At 33.2% G+C, this 24,927-nt stretch overlaps 1 protein-coding gene across 5 annotated transcripts; it reads right to left on the bottom strand.

Moving 5' to 3' along the window:
• Nucleotides 1-789: 789 nt before the first annotated feature.
• Nucleotides 790-24,296, bottom strand: LOC148603507 (insulin-like growth factor 2 mRNA-binding protein 2). Of its 5 annotated transcripts, none has more exons than XM_088551483.1 (16): nt 24,258-24,296; nt 23,973-24,158; nt 21,471-21,525; nt 19,580-19,686; nt 16,839-16,893; nt 16,089-16,235; nt 13,656-13,742; nt 13,141-13,180; nt 11,399-11,493; nt 10,450-10,566; nt 9,597-9,732; nt 8,793-8,894; nt 6,122-6,295; nt 5,296-5,406; nt 4,895-5,026; nt 790-4,377 (listed from the first exon to the last, which is right to left on the bottom strand). In XM_088551483.1, the coding sequence occupies exons 2-16, from the start codon at nt 24,145-24,147 to the stop codon at nt 4,132-4,134; spliced, it is 1,779 nt and encodes a 592-aa protein (XP_088407609.1). In that variant the 5' UTR covers nt 24,148-24,158; nt 24,258-24,296; the 3' UTR covers nt 790-4,131. The 5 variants fall into 5 exon arrangements, with proteins under 5 accessions (XP_088407609.1, XP_088407607.1, XP_088407608.1 ...); XM_088551481.1 differs by having other exon boundaries at nt 8,778-8,894; nt 24,258-24,291; XM_088551482.1 differs by lacking the exon at nt 24,258-24,296 and having other exon boundaries at nt 8,778-8,894; nt 23,973-24,173.
• Between the last annotated feature and the right edge of the window lie 631 nt (nt 24,297-24,927).

Below are 24,927 nucleotides of genomic sequence, written 5' to 3'. Positions count from 1 at the left end.
TCCTTTTCTTGTCAAACCCTCCCTATAGCATACTCTAGCAGCATAAAATGAGTACATTTTTTTTTTGGTTTTAAACAAGGTTGGAGATTGAAATGAAACAAGTCATTTTTTTGTAAAACCTTCCCTATAAAATGCTTTTGCAGCCTTGGAGTATTTTGAACCTTTTTTTTTTCAGTATTTCTTACAACTTTCTTCCTTGTATGTTTTAAAAATAAAGACGTGAAATTTGAGTTACAAACCAGAAATGTCCGAATTTCCACAACTTTCGTTTTTGTTTTGTAAGCCACTTCATAAATCCCGTGGCAATTTTATTGTGCTTCGAAATTATAATTGTCCAATTTATGTAGCTGCTGATCTTTACCATTATGTTTTAGTTTGAATATTAGTTTCTCTCCTTCAGATTTGTTAGAAATACTGTATTGTAAATAGTGCAAAATATCAATCTTTTGTGTTACTAAATTCTACTTCATGTCATAAAAAAACTTCTTTTTCACCAGTATTGACCTTCAAAATTGCACTCTATCAAATACATGCATGCATGTTACACACACCAAAATACAATAGTTGATTAATTTGTGACTTAGAGAATTAAGGCAAAATGGGTTGAACAAGTAATGCAATGGTGTCCACTCTATTAACTGCACTTATTGGCTGTACCACTACAGGTTTAATAACTGAAGAATTATTCTAAAAATTATTTGAAGATAGTCGACTTGATACCATCCTGCAAATGGAGAAATCATTTGTCCCATTATACAGGTTACAAGGCATTCAACAAATAACACAAGATTAACTAGAATACTTTATTTCCGGCAGAAAGGAGAAACTGTCGAGTTGTTACAAACAGTTAAGCCGTGGTAACTTGACAAAACATGCAATATAACTGTAGCTTTTGCCCAGAATCTAATGTCATTGTAAGCTTTATTTCTTTTTTTCTCAATTCATTGGTCAATAATTAAAAATCAGCAATTTTTTTAGTAACTCAATGTGCATTTTGTCTAAATTTTAAATCTGCTTACCAAAAGATAAACAATGGTAAATAGTATCCAGAAACCATCTAGTTAACATAATATATCCATTGTAAAGCTTGTATTATGCTTTAAGTATATCAATGATTCTGACTTAATATCTATTAAATCCCAACAATTAACTGAACACTTGACAACACCTATAACAAGTAACATTTGGTGCTGCTTTGGACAATGACATTAAACCTGGTTTGGCTATAGTACTGTATCCTAGACTACAGACGAAACTACAGAGGTTATATAGTAACTGAAAGTGAGCCAAGTCAATGTATAGAGAAAATGCTTTCCTCGATAGAACAAATCAAACTTGCACCTTGTAACTGAAATGAGGTAGATATATTCTTCAACAGTGTAAAGGAAAATTTCTTTGAACAAACCAACTAAGCCTTTTACTATTCTGAACCCTACTACTAACTTTGAGAAGCAAGACATTGCATTATCTGTATAGAAACAAGGTCACTGAAAGTTTTAAAACACTAATATAGGATCATCTATATCATTTCTGGTCTTACCCATCCCCATCCAACAAAATTTTCCTTCACAATGCTGGCATTTTCTCTTGAACAGAAATAAAGTATTGGGAAAATATCTGTACACTAATACATATACTAAAGATACTGAGATAAGAAATTACTGGCCTTGTACTAACAGGGAAACTCTGTCCTAGAAGAAAAGCCATACACTGTTGACTTGGCTCAGTAGAATTCTTCGAAAAATTATAAAAGACGGAAAAAATAAATTCACACTGTATATAACCATAAATTTACCAATTAAAGTTAAAAGAAATCTGTACATTCAAAACATGTTTTCTTTATCAGTTTTCACCTGTGTAATGAGTACTTGTAGTTCTACCAATATTCAACTCTGTACAGAAAAGTTGGTTTTACAAAAGATACTAACTTAATAAAGTCAAAATTCTGACAACGTTAGCAACTCTGCGACAAGGCAACTGGCAAGGCCTTATACTCAACAATTGTGATAAAGTAATAAAACATGTTGTGTAGCTCCTATACAGAGCTAGCCTGAGCAGTGTCCTAAAATTACCTGTCCGTATATTCCCAAATTTACAAGACCAATTTTTTTTTTTCAAAATACAAAATAACTGTTTACACACAACAAAATATTGAATATACCAAATTCTTCCCATTTAAAAATAGTCAAAAACAAATAGTAATTTTAGTTCACTGCTACCCAAACTGTATAAAGGTAACTATTTAAACTTTAAAAAACAATGAATAAAAACACCAAGAACAAACGACTGAAAATAAAGACTGCTATTTACAATGCAGCCAATGTTTGCAATAAAACAATGGATTGACATAAATAGGCTGGCAGTATTGTACAATGTGAAGTATCTCTAATTTAGATTTTCAGCACTCTTTATTCTATAGAAGTCATTATTCTGTCTTTACAACCGCAATAATTTTCAGCACATTCAAGGATAAACATTAACCAATTTGACTCCTGTTCAAAACAATTACCTTAAAATTAGAAATACTTTACAAACCAGCAATGTATTTTCATAGTTACAAATAGTTCTATAATTGTCAAAATTTCTTAGCAACTGAAGGATGTAAAGATGTAGAAAATTACAAAAGTTTGCATAAATATGTTGGCATTGTTTGGCAACTCAGATGCTGCAGGACAAGTCACATTTCTATTACAAATGTGGGGTCACAGTGGAATGCAATGTAGGTTATTGATTGATTTCAAACTCAAGAATATTTCCATGTTACGAGTTGTAAAACGTATGCAAGTAGTAGACGTGACAACAGTATATATAGAAATGTTGACAATTACCATAAAGACAATTCATTTTCTCCCACTATTTTTTTTTATAAAAAGTCTGAGCAGTTTCCATAATCCGAATTTTTGCATAGCTAGCATTCAGTGTACTAGAACATATACCAATGATTATGGAAAAAGCTGATTTGCAGATATTCATATTGAAAAAAGACATAAGTAAAGTCTAATCAAGCATCAAAGACATTTTTTTTCATATGTTATGTTTAATGCATGTATCAGGGTTTGTATTATTTATGTAATTGATGCTTAAAATGCAGACATTTATTCACCTTAAATATACTTTTTTCCCTTCGTTTTACATTATTACACAGATGCTGTACAGAACTTTAACTGAAAACATTGTTTTCCTTAATTTGAATGTGAGCACTGCAAGACATGTGGTAGAGTAACTTCTTATTATCATTTTAAAGCATGTGCAGTGATTACAGTCAAAAATATAAAATAACAGCAACTTTAATTCCTGTCATTATATTAAGTACAATTATGTGGCAAGGTGTATTTAATATCTTGATCTTTTTCAAGTAGACATCAAATGTTGACAGCTATTCAGTGTAGCATTGAACCTGTTGAATGTTGCTAAGAGAAAAACTTCATCTGCTTGATAAAGATAGACATGCTTTTTGAACACTACAATTATTGGTGTACATGTAGTTTGGCAAAGATATGTTTTTGTCTTTCCAACAGTAAAATTTACACAACAGATGAAAATTTCCTCTTGCGTAACTATTTCCATTCAAAGCAACTTCTTTCTGATGACTGTTAAGTTACAAACAAAATAAAAGAACTAAGTTTTAACCTTTAAGACCTGTTGTTTTATAGAACAGAATAGAACTGTTGTCGAATGGTATTTAAAACTGTATCATGTGGCAGTTTGATGGAAATAAAAATTCTAATTTTTTATAATTTTTTTTAAATTGTCAACATATGGGCAAAAAGCAACCCATAAAACAGGTCATAAAAATTATAACAAAAAAATGCTCTCAACAAGTATCAAAAATAAATTCTATTACAAAAAGACCATGTTAATCTCGAAACAAAAAAAAATTTCCATGGTCTTCCTTTGTTCACATAAATCCCCCACCCAGAACCTCCTCTATTCATTCTCCTCCTTAAAACCACTAAAGCGTAAAAATAATGCCCTTGCTAACACCACTAAACAGTGGTCATGGTTTGATGTCTTAGCCATACAATGTGGCGCTATAACCTGGGAGAGAATGAAACACTTAATTTCAAGTTCTTTTCCATTTCCAGTACTCATATTTTGGAGGTTTTTACTACCATTCACATATCCTATGCCCTAATTCCCATTTTGTTCTCTTCTAGGTCCCCGTCTTTGAAGAGGTGGGCCTCCCATTCTTCCTCCTCCCTGTTGGCCCCCTTGTTGATTGACAAGTGATCGTATGCGTCTTATAGCAGGCTGCATAGCATAGAAATGTCCAATAATTGATACAGCAACTTCAGTGTCATCTGACATCTGAGAATTCTGTGAGTTAACTTCAGGGAGTTTGACTATAGCACCACTTACTCTCTGCATTTCTCTAACCTAAAATCATACAAAAGTAATTATAAGAAACGATATCTCTTTGTTGACTATACTCCCAAAACAAGATTGCTCTAAAAACATGTAAATGTGTGACAAAAACTCCTGCTTTAGAAACCTCTATACATTTCAATTAAGGTCTACATTTACCAGCTAGTTTATGGATTCTCACCATATGATAACTTTCAGTATGCCACACCAATTCTCCATTAGTTTGAATTTTAAGGTATTAATAAACACTTGCTTTACAAATGCTGAGTAGATGGGAAAATGCAGTCATCAGATTAAGCCACAATCTTAACATCACAAAACAGGAGACTGATGTGAATTTTCCACAACTGAGATTGAAAATCTTGATAGCCATTACTAAGAACATTTATTCTGTTAAGCAAGTTCATCCCAAAGTGTCATTTACATATATTATCACTAGCAATAAAGCTCTAGAAAAAAAACAACTCTGCTTAGTGGAAACGTTTTCCAAAATTCAAGTAATTCAACTAATAAGTAACTTTATACATACATTCTGTCCACCTTTTCCAATGATTCTTCCCACCATTGATCTTGGCACCATGACCTCTGACCTTAAATGGACCTCTTCAATTCTGGCAAAGCCTCCCTCAGACTTGATCTTGTCGAAGATGTAAAACTGAGCCTACAATTTAACATATGGTTATAGATGGTTCTCAAAATATCAATTGGTCTAAACTAGCCAGTAGCCTCCCAGTCTGAAATCAAAGCATATATGGCACATCTAAAGAAGACTTGTACCAAAATATCATGTGGCTGTGATAGGTAAGCACAGGGAAAACTAAAAGACAAATGTGGTTTTAAAACGTGCCAGTTGTCTTATGAAAACCCAACAAATTTGCGTGGGATATTTATATGTCTGATGAAAAATTTGCAAAAAAATCATGACAATACCTTCCACTGGGACTCAGCAGAACCAGTAATGATGACCTTCCTTTCTTCCATTTGATTTGGTGGTCCTGGCTTCCTGTCACCATTCATTTCCCCATTCTTTTGAGGTAATATCTAAGTATGAAAAGATCTTTGTTACTATAAACATGAGTACTAAAAAGAAGCAGAGATAGAGGAATGATGCAACAGCAATTTTAAACATGAAATTTGTGTACCAATAATTACTTGTGACACCTCTTGCATCACAATTTTGATATATGATATAGAATAATCGTCGAACTGGAAGTTGTAGTCACCTCCAAGTGTCCAGAAATGGTAAAAAATGCCGGTCATTGACAGACAGACTTTGCAAATGACGGACAACTGTTTTCCAATATCGGACATAAAAAAATTGTCAACCCTTATAAATAACAGTTAGCACGGTTTTATCACTGCATAAACACCTTGTCTACCTGTTTCCTAATTGTTTATGTGAAATTAATTGACAGGTCTACGTTAATATTAGCCGATGTGCAGCCATACGTGACTACGATTTACCTTTTACTAATTATGTGATTGCACAATTAAATGAACGCTACCCTTGGTCACCTCATTAATTGTTTTTGGATGAACTTAATTCAGAAAATTTATTTAATACGGTAAAACGGTAAAACCAAATGTATTTCTGGGAGTAACTATTCCATTCATGATCATAGTCAGTTTATACTGGTTCAGCACATAGCTATTGGTATCTAATTGACAATTCCCTTGGCACAATACTAAAGGTCAATAGTGCAGTGCTTTAAGGGACTGGGAAGTTCACTGCTTTAGGTCATTTGAGGTTTTCTACCTTAATGCGAGCACTGGAAAGCCTCATGATTTCTTTGATGTTTGATCCTTTGCTACCAATCACAGCACCAACTGTATTCTCTGGGATATAAAGGTATGTCACTTCTAGTTCCTGTTGTGGAGGTACATTTGGCACAGCACCGTAAATTCCAGGGTAACCACTATAGTTACTTTCCTGTAAAAAAGAAAAGAAACATTTATATATATGTAGTAACTTCCACCCTTCATCAAATATTCAGTGCCTACTTGTATATATACCTAAAATTACAAGACAAGTGATTCACTTCAACATGCCCTCCCTTTATCCTGTAATGTTAGATACTGATGGGTACCATCTTTTTTATTATATAGTTTTCCATCTTTTTTATATAGTTTTCTTGGTCCTGCCCGCCAAACCACAAATTATATTTCTTTAAATGATGTTCAAATTCAATTTGAAACTGAGATGGACCCATCAAATCCAATAACCAACCAATACAAAAAAACAAACAAAAAAACACACACACACACAAACGCAAATTGACTAATGACAAAAATTAAATAGAAGTTACTTTACAATAATTGCATATAAGACTATGAGGCTATGGCCAAGATTCATCAATAACACTACACCTCAGTACTGGAATGTTATGGATGAAATAAATACAAGTTAGGGTCTAGAGAAAATGTCTCAATCAGCTCAGTCACAAGTCAGACTGCTAATAAACATGTTCAAGATTGCAATAGGTATAAAAATACAAGTAAACTGGCCTATGGGCAAGTGAGAAAGATATTGGTGCAGACTATGACAGTAATATCAGAATAGGGACTGACATACTCTAGATATAAGCCACAATGCAGTCTGAACCTCCTTCACTGACAGTAGATATTATCTACCAATCATACTACTTTAGTTTTAACTGACAATTACTTTCATGCATTCCTTACTCTTTTTTTTTTCTTTTTCTAATTTAAGATTTCAGGACGCAAGACTATCATACACTTGTTCAGGTAAATACAGAGTTACATATTCTGTACTTTTTAGCAATCAGACTGGGGCGGTATTAACCTCCTTCACTAACATTAGGTGGTATTTACCAATCATCACACTACTAAACATAGATTTCTTCTTCACATAATTTGATTTAAAGGTAAGCAGTGCACTTAAAGACTTTCATTTTGGATGTTATAGAAGAGAATAATTTTTTGTGGTTTCATATTTAACTGCAACAGGGAATTGTAGAGGCCAATTGACTTAATGTGTAAATGTAAATTCTGAAAAGGGTCTTCACACAAAAAATTATATTTTTATTTTCTACATCAAAGAAAACTTCACAGTATAAGGGCTATTCCAATAAAAGATATAAGGCACAAGGGGAACGCACTTTTTCACCAGAGGAGTCATCCCTACAAGTTCTATAATACTGATGTTTTGTATTGAAGTCTATATTTTGTCAAGAGACCTCAACACCCACCCATATAGATTGAAAGTTCCCTTCTTCCCATCCTTCATATGTTTTACTGGAACAGCAAACAATTACACATATATAAAAAACACTGTATGCAAGTTTTGGTATATTTTTGGCAACAACAGTATCTTCCTTCCCAAGATATATGCAAGTAGTAATCTCTAAATTAAACTATGTTCAACGTGAATGACAAAGCAATCAGACTGGGGCGGAATAAACCTCCTTCACTATCAGTAGGTTGTGTTTTCCAATCATCATACTGCTTCTAACACCTTATTTAATGCAGTGCTTGCCTTAAGCCACTAGCCCGATGCTAGTGTAATGATGTGTATTTTTCTTGTTTCGATCTAGTTGAATCCTATACAGTCCTCTACTATTCGGGCTAGTTGTTGAGAATTTTGAAGGAAAGGACTGCTAATGGTATTGTCACTTTTAACTTCATTTATCCTAACAGGCTGTGCTGCTGGTTGAGCTTTTTCATAAATTGTATGGGTTTTATAGAGTAATCAAGGGAACCAAGGTTATAGCGGTAATCAAAAGAATTAATGTATCATGATCATAAAGACTACTGTATGATGCAAATCAAACTCACAACTAAGCAAAGCATAGTCTTGTTTTTTGGTTTCACAATTTTGTTTACTTTTTTCTCGTATGTAATTTTTCAAATAAATTATTTTCTTTTGATCTTCAAAACAAAATATGAGAAACTATTGGCTTATCCAGAATTATTTTAATTTTATTGCTTGATGCAACAAGATACTTATAATCTTTCAGACTTCAATTTGCCAACAACTGTAAATCAAACAAGACTCATGTTAAAGAGAAAATCTTTTCAGTGGGTTCCATAATTTTAACATCAGTGTACCAGAATCTGAAATTCGTTAGAGGGTTCTTTCTTGTGGTTGAATTGCAATTAAATTTCTGTATTTGAGATATCTTTTACATTAAAAACAAAAACAAAAAAAAAAACGCTACTTCAAATGTAAACCTTGAAAATATTTTTAATGCTGTTTCAAGAACCTCATTCAATGTCTTTCAAGCAATCAGACTGGGGCGGAATAAACCTCCTTCACAAAAAGTAGGTGGCATTGTCCAATCATCATACTGCCTTGACATTTACAAGGTTTGTTTGCAAGATAAATACTAAATCTACTAAAAGACTAACTGCTTTAAGTGCAGTCTGCTCAGAACAGATAATTTTAAGCTCACTTCATTTCTACGAACCATTCCATAAGGAGGAAAGTTTCTCATGTTCTGGTACCCCATTCCAGGTCCTGGACCCATCATGCCCATAGGAGGCATACCACCAAACATATTCATCTGTTGCTGTGAAAATATCAATAGTAATGAAGCTCAGTTATCATGCAACATAAGTGTGTAGATTACTACAAGGCACTGTTTGGTCAACAAAATATTTCTCACTTCGACACACACAAAAAAAGTTCTGTAAATTGCATGTGAAATCCTCTTCCATTTGATATTTTTTTAAACTTGAGTGGATTCAGTCTTGAGCATGCCTTGACATCACTACGTGCATGAAATACAGTCGCACTTCACTCGCTCAAACTCGAATGGCTCGAACACCCGGGATTTCTCAAACACAATTCTAAATACCAAAATTTTCTCCTATATAATCAATATAAATAACCTTGGATTTCTCGAAAACTCGAACTGACTAGCATAATGAAACCATGAAAAAAAATCGGATGAAAACAAATTATTGACCAATGAACCCGCACTCTGGACATTTTTAAAAGAAAACACAGCATTTTAATGTCCACAAATCGACATAATCTTCTGAAAGCGAATGAAAAAGACCCACGAACTAACACAACTTCGAAGGAAGTAAGCAATTTCTAACGATGAAGTCGAACTCGGACCGGCAACGAAAGAAATCCGGAAATATACGAACTTCAATTTCTCGAACACAGTTCAATGGTCCCTTGGAGTTTGAGCTACCGAGGTTTGACTGTATTATAAAATTCTACCATTAAACCAGTGTGAAATGCTAATTGAATGTTAACTTACATTGTAACTTTGAGCATCTTGCTCAAGACATTTTCTCATTTTTTCACTAAGTAAAGCTTCTGCTTTGCTACAAGCCTCTACACTTCCAGTAATGGTAATGACTCTATCAACGTAGAAGTTGCTCATATCTGTTGCACTGTGAATAAAAAACCAAACAAATGTAGAGGTCTGGTCAACCTAATCATAATTAGTATCAAACTCAAAACAAGTTTTTGTAGAATCTAGAAAACTAATTTCTAGGAGCCATGACTATTTTAAGTGAAAACAAAGGGTTTTTAAGGAGGTAGACCTAGGGCAAGGGACACAACTCTTACAAATCATAGGCATGTATGTATTCACCATTTTACATCAAACTCATGTAAGCATCAAAATAACTTGGACTGATTTCATTCTGATTCAAAGGAAAGCTTGAAAAGCTTCGGTGAAATTGAATGTGATACAAACATATCACTGATTTCAGAAGTTATATCCCTTACCCTAGGTCTACCTCCCTAAACTTGATTGCAAAAGCAGGTAGAAGCCAAAGGGTTACCTAACACTGAAACTAAGGACTCCTAGAAACTGAGTAGTCAGAGATTCCAGAATCCCTTCAATCTTGTGTTTCAAGTGTTTTGTACTAGACCTTCAGTTTAATTTTTTCAGATACCGAAAATATTTTATCCATAGCTCATCCTTTTTTATTTTCTCTGTCTGCAGCAAAGGGTGACATTTTCACCTTCCAGTCACAACCATTAGTTTTATTGATCTTTCACTTGATGAAGTAAACTCTAGATAGTCTTTTTAGACAACTGCTGTGCAAGTAAAAAGAATTTTAATTTTCCAAGAAATGTCAAAATCCTTAACAACACTATACCTTGATACAATAATGTGTGCTCCTGTCTGTTCCATGAAGTTCTTAATGACATTGCCTTGTTTACCTATAATTCTTCCACATACACTGTTAGGGCATAACACCTTCAGAGGGTATTCTCTGGAAAAAAATTATGGATGTGTTAAATTCTTTCTCTGTTCTGAAATGAAGTTTTGATGCTTTTTTTCACAATGTTACTGTTAGTATAAATATCTGCAAAATATATACTGAAGCGTCAAAATAGAGAAAAACGATTTAAAATCCATATCCATGACCAAAAAACAAATAACAGGAAGAAGGCACTCTACCCACACTTTCAGACTGGGGCGGAATAACTATACTCAATGTTGTTAGTTACAAGACCAATCATCATTTCATATCTCTTAGATGTTTCTTGTTCATAAAACTATCACTTGACATATATAATATGTTTTAGTAAGGCACATTTTGATATTAACACAAACCCTGATTAATCGTTATAAGTATGGCAAAGAATTCAATCTTGATACAGCTCTTAATTATGATTGAAATTCACATTCATGCACGTTTTTTGAGAAATAAAGAAATGCACTTTGAAATATGGAAAGAAGAAAAATTTCCAGAATGCTTCAGCTAAATGTGTTGAACAAATGAATGAATTGATATTCAGTAGCCCAACTTCCAAAGAACCTTAAAGTACTACTACTTTTTTATTGCAAATTTTGCTATTTCAGCTTCCAGACTAAAGTCTAAAGACTAAGCTAACTTAAATGGTTCAATGAAGAAAATAAATCATTACCAGGCGGCAATAATCAGATTTGCCATACAATCATTGGTGTCATACTCCAGCACATGGACTTACAGTAACTCAAATTGTCATTTCTATCAATCAATGTGTTTTGTTTTTTTAATTCACTACTTCCTTTCCATAGACATGATATTGTGTTAAAATCACTAAATCTACAAAACTTACCCCTTATTTAATGATTGAGCTTCTTGTTGAACAACTTTGTAAATTTCTTTACAAGCTTCAGTACAGCTTTCTGGACTGCCTTTGATAGTGACAAGCTGAAATGATTCATACATGTAAAATGTCAGACAACAGTACACCAAGGTTCCGTTTTGGACCCTTAGTTAACTCTCATTTTCATATTTTGAAGAAACCAGATTCATTTTAAATGTCCTTTATGCTTGTAAAATTCTGAAATATTCATGATCTTAAGTTACTTTAAATTAAAAGGAGGAGGGTAAAAAAATGAACAGAGTAACCATTGACACATCATTGGTCTGATTTAAAATTATGCTTTATTAGCAAAAGAAACTTTCTGCATCATTAACAAGTAATATACATGTATTGCAATAACTTCAACAGGAAAGTTTTGAATTTCCAGAGGCAAATAATTAGTATCAGTATAAACAAAATAGGGAAAAAAACTAGGATTTTAATCATGTTAAACCAATGTTATTAATATTCTCTCTCACAGGAATCTAAAAATTACTTTCTGATATAAAATACCATTATTGTCTCTTATACACATTATGAGATGCCCAATCTTCCTACAAAACTTAATCTAAACTGTTTGAGCATGTTAACTCTTTGGGTGACCAGATGTGAACATGTAAAACATTAATATTGAATCACCTTCCCCTTACAGCAATCCAACATTCATTATCCTCCTTTGAGTATATCTACATGACACTGGACCTTCCTATGAAATTATAATCTATTGAGGAAACCAACAGCAGTTGGCTTTATGAGGTATGAACAGATAAACCTTTAACTTGAATCATCTGCCATAATTCAGAGTTTGAAATAAGCCACTTGCCAATGGCCAATAAAATTTCTACTGTAATTGTTAAGAACTACAAATATTAGCTACCAAGCCAAAATTTTAGGTTAAAACCCTGTACATGCACTCAACAATAACTGTCACCCTACATGCACATTTTCTTTGATGCCTTACCCTCACAAGAAATTTCACAAAAATCCATTGAGCAGTTAAGGAGCTGTTTAAACACACAGACAACAAATATGGTCATTCCTATATACACCTTCAACATCTTGTTTGCAGGGGTGTAGAGAGTGGATTAGGAATCTAACTACCAGTAAATGTATACAGTTCATTACTAATTCATTCTAAATTTTTACTTTTTTTAACCTCAGTATCTAAAGCTACAAGCTTTCCTGTTGAATCAACTAATACACTAGCTTGCACTATTTCTTAAATTACCAACTAGTTTTTCTCATTCGAGAGATTACAAAGAATTAGTTGGAATGCAGATAGATTTATAGCAGACAGGGAAAAATCAGCTCTGAATAGCAAGCCAAGCACAAAAAAGAGCATATATTACAGACCACGCACTATAAACTCTGTTTTCAATACACAACATCTTTTTTTGTTAGTAGTTATGATAAATCCATGTAGTAAAGTAATAAATAGGTTGGAAGCTAATTAATGTAAATACAACAGAATTAATGATAAGTGAAAAATTTGAAAACATTAAAATAAGAAAATAAACTAGCTTGCAGCACTATCCCTGGAATGTAGAGTAGTTGAACTTACTAATTCATGACAAAGTTAGGTTGTGCCAGAAATATATGAAGCATTAAATTGTGCAGTTTCTATGACTATGACAATGTGGTTACAGGGTAAAGGTAATAGATCAAGAGGAATGAAACAGCAAAGATTTAGCTAGGATAATACTTTCACTTACTGTTTCGGATGATAAGTGTTCTCTTTTATGAATATCAACTCTGAAAATGTATAAAACAAATCACACTTACTGTTTCTGAGGAAATGTTTTCTCTCCTATGAATATCAACTCTGAAATTGCAAGTACAAAGGTAACAAATCTTACAAGGTATTTATTTTCTGCTCAATGTATAAGTTCAGACCAGCATAGAATTCATAACAATTATGAAACTAACTAGATGGTATGTTGACAATTCAAAACTCCAAGATTCAACAAGAAAAGTCAATTAAATTTCTGTATAGCAAGTGGAGGTCAAAAAGAATATCAAACAAGCAGTTATTTTTGCTGTGATTTAATATTTGTTATATTAGCGGTCAAAGTTGGGGAAAAAAAGGAAAAAAAAAACTGTTAAGTAATTCTATTTAAGAAAATCTAACAATAAATCATACGTTTTTGTTTAAAGACAAAATTCATTCATTACAAGTATACCTCGTGTATTTACACCTGAACTTATACCTATTGAATGAATTCATTACCTAGCTCTTGTCTGTGATGTGATACCATGAATGGTCTGTCCCTGGCGACCAATTACAGCACCAACGAATTCACTACCAACCAGCATTCTGAAAAACAAAGCAGGATATAATTAAGTGTCAGTCCCTGTAAGAATGAGGCAGAAGGTGAAACATGGTATGGAAAAACATCATTTTGATAGTGTAATTTGATTATGTGCACCATCAGAATCAAGAAAAACAAACAAGATTTTCTATATCATGCTGGACCATTGAGTTATAATATCATTGAAATACATGAAAAATGAACATTTCAAGGGCAGTTAACTCTGTCAAACATCAAATTTTTATAATTTATTCATGTATAAGTGTTTTAATTCTTTTGTTTAAACTAGTAGCTGAATACACAACTGACAGTCTGCCACGTAATATATATATATCCAAGTTCTTAAAACGGCAGTTAAGTCAAATGAATATGTGGGAATTTTCAGACAATCATATCGCTTTTTTTCTTACAGAACTTAAAACTATTTTAAACTTTAAAAAGTATATATGCACATGGCATTCTTAAAAAGTTTTAATGGTTACTTTGTTTTCTGGTAAAGCAGTGCAGAATTGATTCTTTCAAAAGAAGGCAGTAGATGATAAGGCCATGAAAAATAATATGTCTGTTTATATTTATATTCTTAACAAGTTTACTCTTTACTATGTCCAGATTGTCAGTCTTCAGTGTTCTCACTAGGATTTTTATATGGTGAGTCCTTGGACTCGTCACTTTTTGGAAAGGCGAGTCCCAGATGAACTTGGTGGGTCCCACCCTTTTCCTGGTTTAAAACCAGTTTGAACGCTACATTCATTATTTAAGTGCATACATAGTACTACATATATGTATGTACAATCATACAAAACCATATCTCACTGCAATTATGCGTGTCATCCATATTAAATTGTGTAGAGTAAACTCAGCATCTTTTTTTTTTCATTTGAAAACTAACTTATGATGTTTGCTGGCTTCATGACACAGCTAAATACAAAATGTGTATTTAGTTCCATGTACCTACATGTTAATACTAACATACCTGCCAACTTTCAAAAATCCCCCATGGGGGGTTTCATGCAGGGCAATGTTGAAACGCTATATTCGGGACATTTTGCAAATTGCATGGGTTTTACTGTAGTAATGTATGAATGAGACAATCTCTATAGCATTATAGTGCCTTTTTCAGTTGAACAACATATGCATGGACTGTAATTGATTGAAGTTTGTAAGCCCCTTTTTTCGTTGGACTCCTCCAAACCTAATTAAAATTTCTAAATTTTATCAAATTAAAAAAATTAATAAATAAGAAACTTTTACATTCAAATTCACTTCTACCAAATGAGAATACATTGAGCAAATCTTTCCTTCTTCCCATGGATGTCAGTTAAAGGGGGGGTTAACATTTGAGTTTTTAAATTGAAGAATGGTTGCAGTCAGTTCATTTGTCAAATCTAGCAGAACTTGGATTCTATGTCATCATAATGCTGCGTAGTCCTGTGAAAAGGAGGAGGGAAACTTGGGCAACCCATACTTTTCATTAAATGTATACCGTGAGGTGCAGTATATGAGGAAATATAACTAATATTCAATGTTTTTACTGAATTTCCAAAATCATCACAATTTTAGAAGAATAGTATTTCTTTTAGTTATTCCAAACAAAATTTATGAGAAAAATAATGCACTGTTGAAATTACAGGAAATGTGAAGACTGCAGGGGAGGTAACTCATTTTGTATCGACAGTGATGATTTTAAAATTTGTCAACACACGTGGTTCTACCATTTTGAGACCTGTTAAAATGACAGTATTGTCTATTTAATTGTGGAGTAGAAAATAATCTTCAGAAAATGATTGGTTCACAAAATAGTGGTATATCCAATCAGGATTCATTTTCTAATTGTCAAACTCTAGTCAGCTGATTGTTCCTCGGAGATTATTTACCTGTCATAAAACGTATCCTTACCTGTTACCTTACGAGTCCCGTGGACGCACCATGTTTTATCCTGGCACGTCCAGCAACTATCCTTCATCCAGGACACATGTACGCGCCTTAATGCTGTTCACAAGACAACATTTACTTAATTTCAGTGCTGGTCAACATGACCTGTGCCATGCTGACCTTTAGTTCATGACCGAGTGGCTATTTCGCTTTGACAAACGAAGAAACGCCAACTTAAATTAAGCACTGGAATGACTGCTGAATTGTACTTTTGGTTTGAAACTGAAATTACTGATTTTTATATTTTTACCTTGTTTGCTGATACAATTGCTTAGGATCAGAGGAAAAATAGGGTTGGTCGGTTGGGTAATTTCATACACACATTTATTTTTTTATGGCCTTAGCTAATTGCCCCAACCCAGTTCACCAACATTTATAATTTGTACTAATTAATAATATCTGAAACTTGTTTGTTGTACCTCAGTGGAAATTCTGGTTGCCTATTTTGTTGGTTCTGTCCATTAGGACGACTTCCCATCCTTCTGTTGTTTAAAGGTCTATTATTGGCAAATTCTACTTTTAACATTCGGTCTTGGAATTCAAATCCATTCAATCCTGCAACTGCCCTGTAAAATTCAATATACAAAACATGTACTAGAAACTATTCATCCAGCACCTAAATAAGATTAAGTCATTGTCTGCAATACCAATGTTACAGTTTAATTCAACTGGGTACAACAAAAAGCAGGAAATGGCAAAATCTAAAGAAATACAGTCAACAAAAATTTCAATTTCTCCACTCCTCATGTATAAGTCACTCATATCCTCCACCGTGACTCCACAAAAGTAAAAACTAGGATGAAATTGCTCTATTTCATTACTTTTCAATTTCTTCTTCTGCCTAGAGGTGCCACGATACATTTTTTCTCCAACAATAAATATCTCAATATTGGATTTGTTTGTCGGAACGTATCACAATACATTTTAAGAGACATGTGTTCTTCATGGGCACAGCCATGTTTTACAAAACAAAGCCGCTTACACACAACAGAACTTGTTTGGAGAAAAGCACATATGATGTTTAAATTCCTTTATACTTTTATTTGTAATTCATTCAGGATTTAATATAATCCATATTTCATTATTGATGAACTTTATGGTTAGCAGTCAACCAATGATAGGTTTCAACTTCAAAACTAAAACCCAAATATTCACTCTTAAATACTTACTGTTGGGCTTGCTCTGCAGTTTCAAAAGTCACATACACTAATGCCTCTGCACCAGCTGGAAATAATAAAGATAAATGAAACTGAACATACAGACAACAAGAAATTGCACAGAATTACATCCAAAACAAAACTTTTTGATTCCCCTCTTTTTCCTTAAACCGGAACACAAAAGTTCTATACAAATTTTTAAAGAGAAAATGTACGTAAATTTTCAATTCAAAATGCATCAGGGCTCAAGCTACTGGTCAATACAGGCAAAATAGTCGTCCTGGGGACGCTTACTTTGTCCTCTGACGACATAAAAAGCGAAGTAAAGTCGCCCTGCACTTTCAGACATTGCCCATTATCGGGACTGTACTCTTTTGACAGTATTTTGACCAGGGTTATTTCCCTTCTGATAATTCAAACAAAAATGGTGCCTGTTCGAGAAAAATAAATTGTAAAAATCTTCAATATCTATCAAATATTCACTTACAAGCAAGTATTTTAATCAACTTTTCGTTAAAAACGTTAAAAAACAGGATATGGAATGACTGATAATTGATGTTCTGTCATTCATATTTCATTACGAAATTTGCAAATTTGTGGTGCAATTTCTCGGGTTAATTAATCTAAATTGATAATTCGGTAGAAAACATAAAGCCCTTCACTTGACCTTTTTGTTTCATAATTTAACAGTATATCTCCATTTCAATATAACACTTCTATAGCTTGATACAAATTTGTAGCAAATGCTACAATATGTGTCAATCAAGTTTCAGTCTTGTTTTTTCAGTAAGAAATTTTGAATGTGATCAATGATACTTTTATCAACTTATATCAAGAGATTGAATATTTGAAAAAGAAATCACTATGGATTAAGTGGGACCAGGATGCCACTGCCTAATATTTTCTTATCCAATACTGATAATAAATGATAATATGACAATTCCTTGCAAGAAGATTTGCTTCACTCAACTTAATATTAATTTTGCTGTAATAAATTTGGAAAGAGGTAGAGACCTGTGTACATATACTAGTAAATCATTCAGTCAGCAGGCTGATTTCATTTTGTCCAAAATATTTTGATACTTATATATGTACAAATGTAGCTTCAAGAAAAAGTAACATTTCTCTTAATAACAGAAAGTAAACACATAAAAATGTCTTCTTATATTGAGTGCATGCATGTCACATCATACAGCAAATATTCTAAAAAAAAAAAAAGCATTCCTGAAAGATGTGCTTATGCAATTGCCTCTCCTTGACCACTCCCCACTCCTCCTGGTGTTTTTCTGAGAGACATCACTTCTCCCAGTTTTTCTCAAGTAGCTTGAGTCCTGTGCATTTGGCCAAAGAAAAATGGTTGTTGGTTTCCCCCAACATGGGAGAAAATATATGACCAGGCAGGTAGGGTTACAAGAGAGGCATTTTGATAAACAAAAGAGATTCTCTCAACTCTCACCCTTATGGTGAAACACTCTGTAGTTCAGAAATGTTAATATTACCAAGATGTTATCATTTACTGCAATTTTGTTATGCCGTATATGTATATTTTGGAGAGTCACCTCTCTTAAGCAGCATTAAAATCAAAACTATCTTTACTGTAATCTGTCAAAAGAACTCAATTTTTATGTACATGTACAATTATCGTTTTGTAATTTCATGTTTTCTGTTGGTTTCAGTACTGTTTTTTTTGGTCCCGTATTTTTCTTTTTAATTTTGTCTATGTTTGTTTTTGTGTTAATAGCATCTGGGTAGCTTTGACATTAAATAATTATCATGCATGAAATCAAGAAAACAGCTGTGTTCTATAAATTTTATTCAATGCTTCCCATAAAAGCATGTTTTGATTGCCTTACATAGTTTGTCATGAGGGAATCAGCTCCCGTGAATATCTGTAAATATTTCGGTTTAGTTTTTACTATGCAAAAAGTTTTACATAACGTGCACCTCACTTGTGTGCGAGCATTAATGCGGAAGGATCGCCAGAACACTGGCACTGGGAAAGCCGGTTGCCACTCCGGATGTGGTAAAGTTTCTGTAAGTTCCTCAAAATTTGGTGAACTGTGATCTTCATTCAAGGTGCAAAAAACGCTTTACCTTAAAAACACTGCAGAAAAAAGGCCCAGTGGACTTTTGTAATATTATTTTTAATTTGTTAAAAAAGACAACCCAGCAGATTGAAAGCGACTTGGTCGGGTTAAGGGAAACCAACAACCAATTTTTTTTGGCTTTTGCAATATATAACAAGCTTAAATTTTACCAATATGGAAAGAAAAAAAATTTTTGCCTACAAATGTAACTACCCCAATTTTCTTCCTGTAGGGTCAGGTTTGGTGAAACAAAAACTTGCATAATTAAAATCTGTTTTGAAACAGGAAAGTCCAGTACCTTGCAATCTTGAAGAAATTTTGAATACTTGGACAATTTTTGACTGATTAACAAATATTGCAATGTTCTGAAGAATTTTAACATCTCTCAGCACAAAACAAACCTTAATGAGCTTTCCTTTGAATTAAAATTAACACCTATGCCATAATTAGTGATTAACTAATTATGCTTACAGGTCAACAGATGTTAAAAATCAAATATCACTAAGAAAGTGCAGACCTGATTTTACAAGATTAACAAGCACAATCAGAAGTAAATATACAGTTAAAAAAAAAGATTCACAACAGTATAAATTTAGACTTGAAAAGTGGAATTCTGCTTGAAAGCAGAAGAAAATCAGATCTGAAAGTGGTTAAAGGGTCCACTACCTTGTTCACTTTTGATTACAGTTCCAAATGGTGACACCAGACTTTCTGTTTCTTCCCTGGTCACATGTGATGGCAAGTTTCTGATCTGAATTTTGTTGGAAGGTCTCCTACAACAGTAGAATATATTAATTATTTAACAAACATCCTGAACATGAATTCCAACTTTAATATTTGAATTGCTCTATGAAGCAAAAAACTTTTGATCTTCTTAAAACTTCAAGCTCAACTATATAGTCCATTTTGTATCTGTAGAATGAGAAAAAAAATCTTCAAAAATCAAATTTTGATCCGAATTTCCTGAATTTTTTTGTTTTGGTGTATTGTTAGACCTGTTCAATCCTTGTGAGATGCCACAATTAAGACCAAAAGCATATGGATTTTTTTTTATATTCATTTGGCTATTCTTATTACCTGGTCACTCCTTCAAAATATGGGCCTACATGTACTAAATGAAAATTTTGCATTAGATGTGATGGGAAACATTTTAAATTTCTAGATGAATCTTAGGTGTAAATGCTTCATAAGTTCATATGACATTGAAAATTTGTTAGATATTTTTTTTCTCAATTTTGACAATTATACTATTTTCAATATGTTGTAGAAATCTAATGGACTGTAACATTTTGGTTCAATATTAATAGCCAACATACAATACAGGCTGTGAAAATCAACAAGCTCCCCATTTAACAAGTTGGGCAGAACTATACTTTTAAGGTCATGAACATTCAGTACTACTGCAATCTAGAGGTTGTCCAACAAGCTATTTTAAGACTTGGTGCCATCCTAACCTCTAGTAACTGACATAGTCAATGTACGTTTGTTTAATGGTTAACACATATTATAAAGTATTTAGGTCTTTCATTTACTAACAGTTTAACCTATGGCAATCAAGCAATATAAACCTTTTAAAAGTTTTATCAAATCCTAAGAAAACATTTTAAATGTCAAGTTTTCAAACTGACAATCATTGTGAATAAACATCACTAATTTTACAATCTGAAAATATTTTTGCCTTAACAAAATTTTTATTGGTGATGGCAGTTTAATTTTTTAAATAAGATTGTTTGGCAATTTAAAATTTACAGTTTTATTAACCATATGCACCAATTTAAAATGCTGAAAACCTGATGTTAACTTCGATTAAACTGCTTTTACAAAGGATTTCCAGGATAATCAGATTTTCACATTAGGTAAGGTATTAAAAGGATAATTAATTGGAAAGAGTGAATAACCAAAATATGATCACGAGTGCGGAAGAATGCCTAGATTTAACGAGTGTGCAGAACTTGTTCCACGCATGACTTAAATCTTTGTGTGAGTGACCATATTTTAGTTTCACCGTAAACAATTGATTATCCTGTTTATTATATAAATTTTCTCCATAATTAATTGCTATTTTCAATATGAAATTTATATTTCGTGAACGGCAGATTTATATTCGTGTGGTGAAGTTTTGGCAGGAGAAAGTGTGAGAGTGAAATAACTGAATTTATTTCACAGTGTGAATTATTGATACAGAGAAAGAAATTAGCAGTAGACCTACAGACCAAAGTATGTAAAATCAAGTAGGTCTATGACAAAATTGGCTCAAGTTGCTTCTACATAAAATTATGATGGGTCTATGTTGACAAAAAAGTCAGTTTCTAACACTCTCGATATTATTTTACACTGGGAACATTCAGTAAATAACTGCTATCTACTTAATAATCAATTTTCTTATTTTTACCACATTCTTATGTGTGATAGTTAAGAAAATGTACAAGCTTTAAGATAACTTTAAGTACAGTTCTGCCGACATCAAAGTATGTCAGAAAGTGTGGTTTGTAATATTGAACTATGAAGCAAGATGTTGGAGTATGGAAAATAGATGATACTTGAAGGTTAATCTTACCTCCTCCTTGAATTGGATGGTTCCACTTGCATGACTGATCCCAATAAATTGTATTCTACGAAGTAAAAGAAGAGATTATTTACAGCTTAATTCCATCTACAATATACTGAACAATAATACAACAGACATGATTTCATTGCAGTACTAAATGTAAGCCACTAGACCTATGCTCTGGCCTTGTAATAAACTCTGGTCAGAATAGTAGAAGTTCAATGTCTGTAGTCCAACTGGACCAGTAAATTTTTTTTAGTCCAGCCACTGGTGGAGAATTTTTTAAAAATCAATTTCACTTATTAAGGCCGAAATGAGTACAAAGTTTAATAGCAAAATTTACTATTAAATAGCAGACTTTCACATTAATATGACGGACAGAGACTATGAAAAAATTACCCGTGACGCATCATTCTAATTAACGGAAAGTTGATCACTAACTGCAAGGCTAAACAAAATAAGTCTTGATTCCTGACTCAGCAAGGAAAAATAAGGTAAGTAGGTAAGCAAATTATTTCATTTTTCAAAAAACATCTTACAATGAGTTAATGGGAAAACAATCAAGATTTTCACTGTGCTTGAGCCAAAATGGCCAAAAAATGTTACAGGTAGGCACAAAAAATGAGGATAGGTACATTTTGTACTGCAGCAGGAATCAGGCATTTTTTTCTTTATGGCCTCAGCGCATGGCTGGTAAAGTAGTCTATGACGTTAATAACCTCACTGTACATGTAGACAACTATGTGAAAAATATAAACATCAATAATTAGATTTAATTATAACAAGCGCCACGATGCGGTGTGAGCTCTACCATTATTATGTGTACTATCTAAATTTCTCTTAAGGTTCCCCAATATACTAACCAAAAAAGTCATGTCCCGGAAGTAACAAAAAGTGACAGTCCATACGGAGAAAATTTATCATTTCCTTCAATCAAACAAATAAAAAATACAGGTTAAGATTACGTTTCAGTAAAAACAAATTCATCGGTTCTGATAGTTTTCAAGTCTTTTTCTAATTTGTTTTACTTATTCAAAGTGAATGTTATGTTTATAAAAACTTCGGGAAACATGTGGATGTACGTACGTGTATCCCAGTTGCTGTGTGGGCAGAGCACCCTATTCCCCCCCTAGGGTTCTGAGCACTATTTATTTAGTCTCCTTTTACGACAAGCTTAGCGCTGCTGCAGGCCTTTTCTTTTAACACCCGGAGCTGCACGGGGCGGAATTTTGGGGGGGAAAAATTGTTCAAGTTATTCATTTACCGTGAAAGTACTATTTGTGGGGTACCAATTTTCGTGGTTTTCGTGGGTAGGCCAAACCTGGAAATTCGATTCCCAACAAATAGGAGATTTCCATTAATGAGTATACTAAACACCTCAAAACTATTATTTCAAGAATCTACGAACATGTGTTTCTTCCCTAATCCACAAATATTGGTATCCACGAATTTTCACATTATTGAAAAAAAAACAAACTCCCCCATTCATTAACAAGACAGATTTTCAAACAGAAATATTGATTTTGCTTGCTGCTTTAATATAAATAATATAACTGCACTAGCAAAGCAAAAAATTTCATCTGGGTTGACCCCCCCCCCCTTTGTAATGTCCTTTATTATTTTTTTTAGTCTCGCACAGACGGTACCTGTATGGGAAAGCTCACAGTGCTCACTGATTTAGGCAATGCCTACCCCACATTAACCACATGTTTTCTGAATCTTAAAAATCAAGTCTGTTGTCAACTTGGAAGTCCGACTTAAAAAAATAAATTGAATGAATAATACCTATTATAATAAATATGCTTCAACTTAACAGTAGATCTCACCATTTTTCAAGACAGAAGCAACTCTCACATATTTTATTCCTCGATGAAAATTGCTGTGTGAAAGGTCATTTTAGAGAGCAAAATATCAGTCATCTGTCTGACGTTTCGTCTTAATTTTGGTCATAAACTGTTTCATAGCAGAGGACAAAAAATCTGTTGTCGCGAAGTACTTGCCAGCCAGAACTACTCTTTGACCAGTGGACCAGTATGTTTAAAGAGATCCAAGCCAAGCTAAATAAAATCAACCTCTCCAGACGACAAAATTATTTGAAATACTGGTCGACTAATACATTTTAGTAATACAAATAAACTCGTGCTGTAACTTGCTTGGCGCAACAATGGTACCTGTTATACATCGAAATGTTAAAAAAAAATAAAATGAACTTTCACCTCCCCCTTATTCAGTTAGTCGCTTACACTAGTTGGGCCGAACATATTGCAATGATATCTTAATGTAATAAAACAATAACGTTATACATAGTGTTTTCTTACATGCATGAAACAATGAAAATGTTTGTAGATGTCGCGTTTCTTTGTTATAATCGATATCGTGCGGCAAAAACCCGGCCATTTTGAATATGATAACCATGTGCTTGCCATGCGGTTTGGGGTAATCTCTGGTGAATTTCGCCACATGCTCTAAAAAGTCACTAAATCTAATTAAAAACTGAACATGCATACTCACGGTTTAGCTTATCTATAGCCTTGTCAACGTTCACTTGATCTGGACAGTCAACGAAAGCGTAGTTTCTTTTCACAAGAATGTTACCGGCAACTTCAATTCCGTGTTCTTCAAAGAGGTCACGCAGCGTTTCTTCATTGACCGCCGGCGACAAGTTTCCACAGTACACCCTGAACATGCTAGATGGGTCTGAAAGATGTATAATTTTCTTATCTACAACATTGCATTCAAATTAATATGTTATTAAACATATAAACATGCATAAAATATCAAAATTAGAGGACTTACTAAAGTTACAGCAGGCGTAGGAATCTGATCTAATGGACTCGTCCTCTGATAGGGTAGTTTCATTGTATTTTGAGTATGCATTAGCTTATGCATCATGAATAAATGACATATGAGAAGCTATATATGATAACAATATGTTTCACTCATATATTTTCTTCTCACAATAAATAATTATCAAACGATACAATTTTAAATCATAAATTTATCAGATAATTTACCCCTTACATTCTTTTCTAATGGATCAACCCCCATCATCGCTTGACTCTCCACGTGGTTTTCCACAGATTCCGCATTATGGATGATATGCACTTATTAAGTAAAGACGCCACTGTTTAGAGTAATTATTTATTTCAATAAAAAGTTTCATATTAAAGTAAAGTAAATGAAAGGTCTGACAGTTATAAGAACGACACTTTGAAATGGATTTTGACAAGTGCCTTTTAAGTCAGGGGCGTGTCCGCTTTAGGGGTCGGAAGAAACCGAGTCAGAGAAGGTGCGAATTTACAACTATAAAAAAAATGTTGTGTGGTATGGCAAGGAGTTAAATATGCTATATATAAATTCTTGGGTATGGTTCTACGGTAAATGAAGATTTTGGCCCAATACAACAAGCCCCGTGCAGGTCCGGGTGTTAAAAGAATAGGCCTGCAGCAGCGCTAAGCTTGTCGTA

The sequence above is a fragment of the Perna viridis genome, chromosome 11 (genome assembly GCF_037379345.1).
Source record: "Perna viridis isolate PV_CMFRI_1.1 ecotype Kerala chromosome 11, ASM3737934v1, whole genome shotgun sequence".
NCBI classification, from domain to species: Eukaryota; Metazoa; Mollusca; class Bivalvia; order Mytilida; family Mytilidae; genus Perna; species Perna viridis.
Note: the sequence above shows the minus strand (reverse complement) of the source record. Positions and strands in the feature narration are given on the sequence as shown.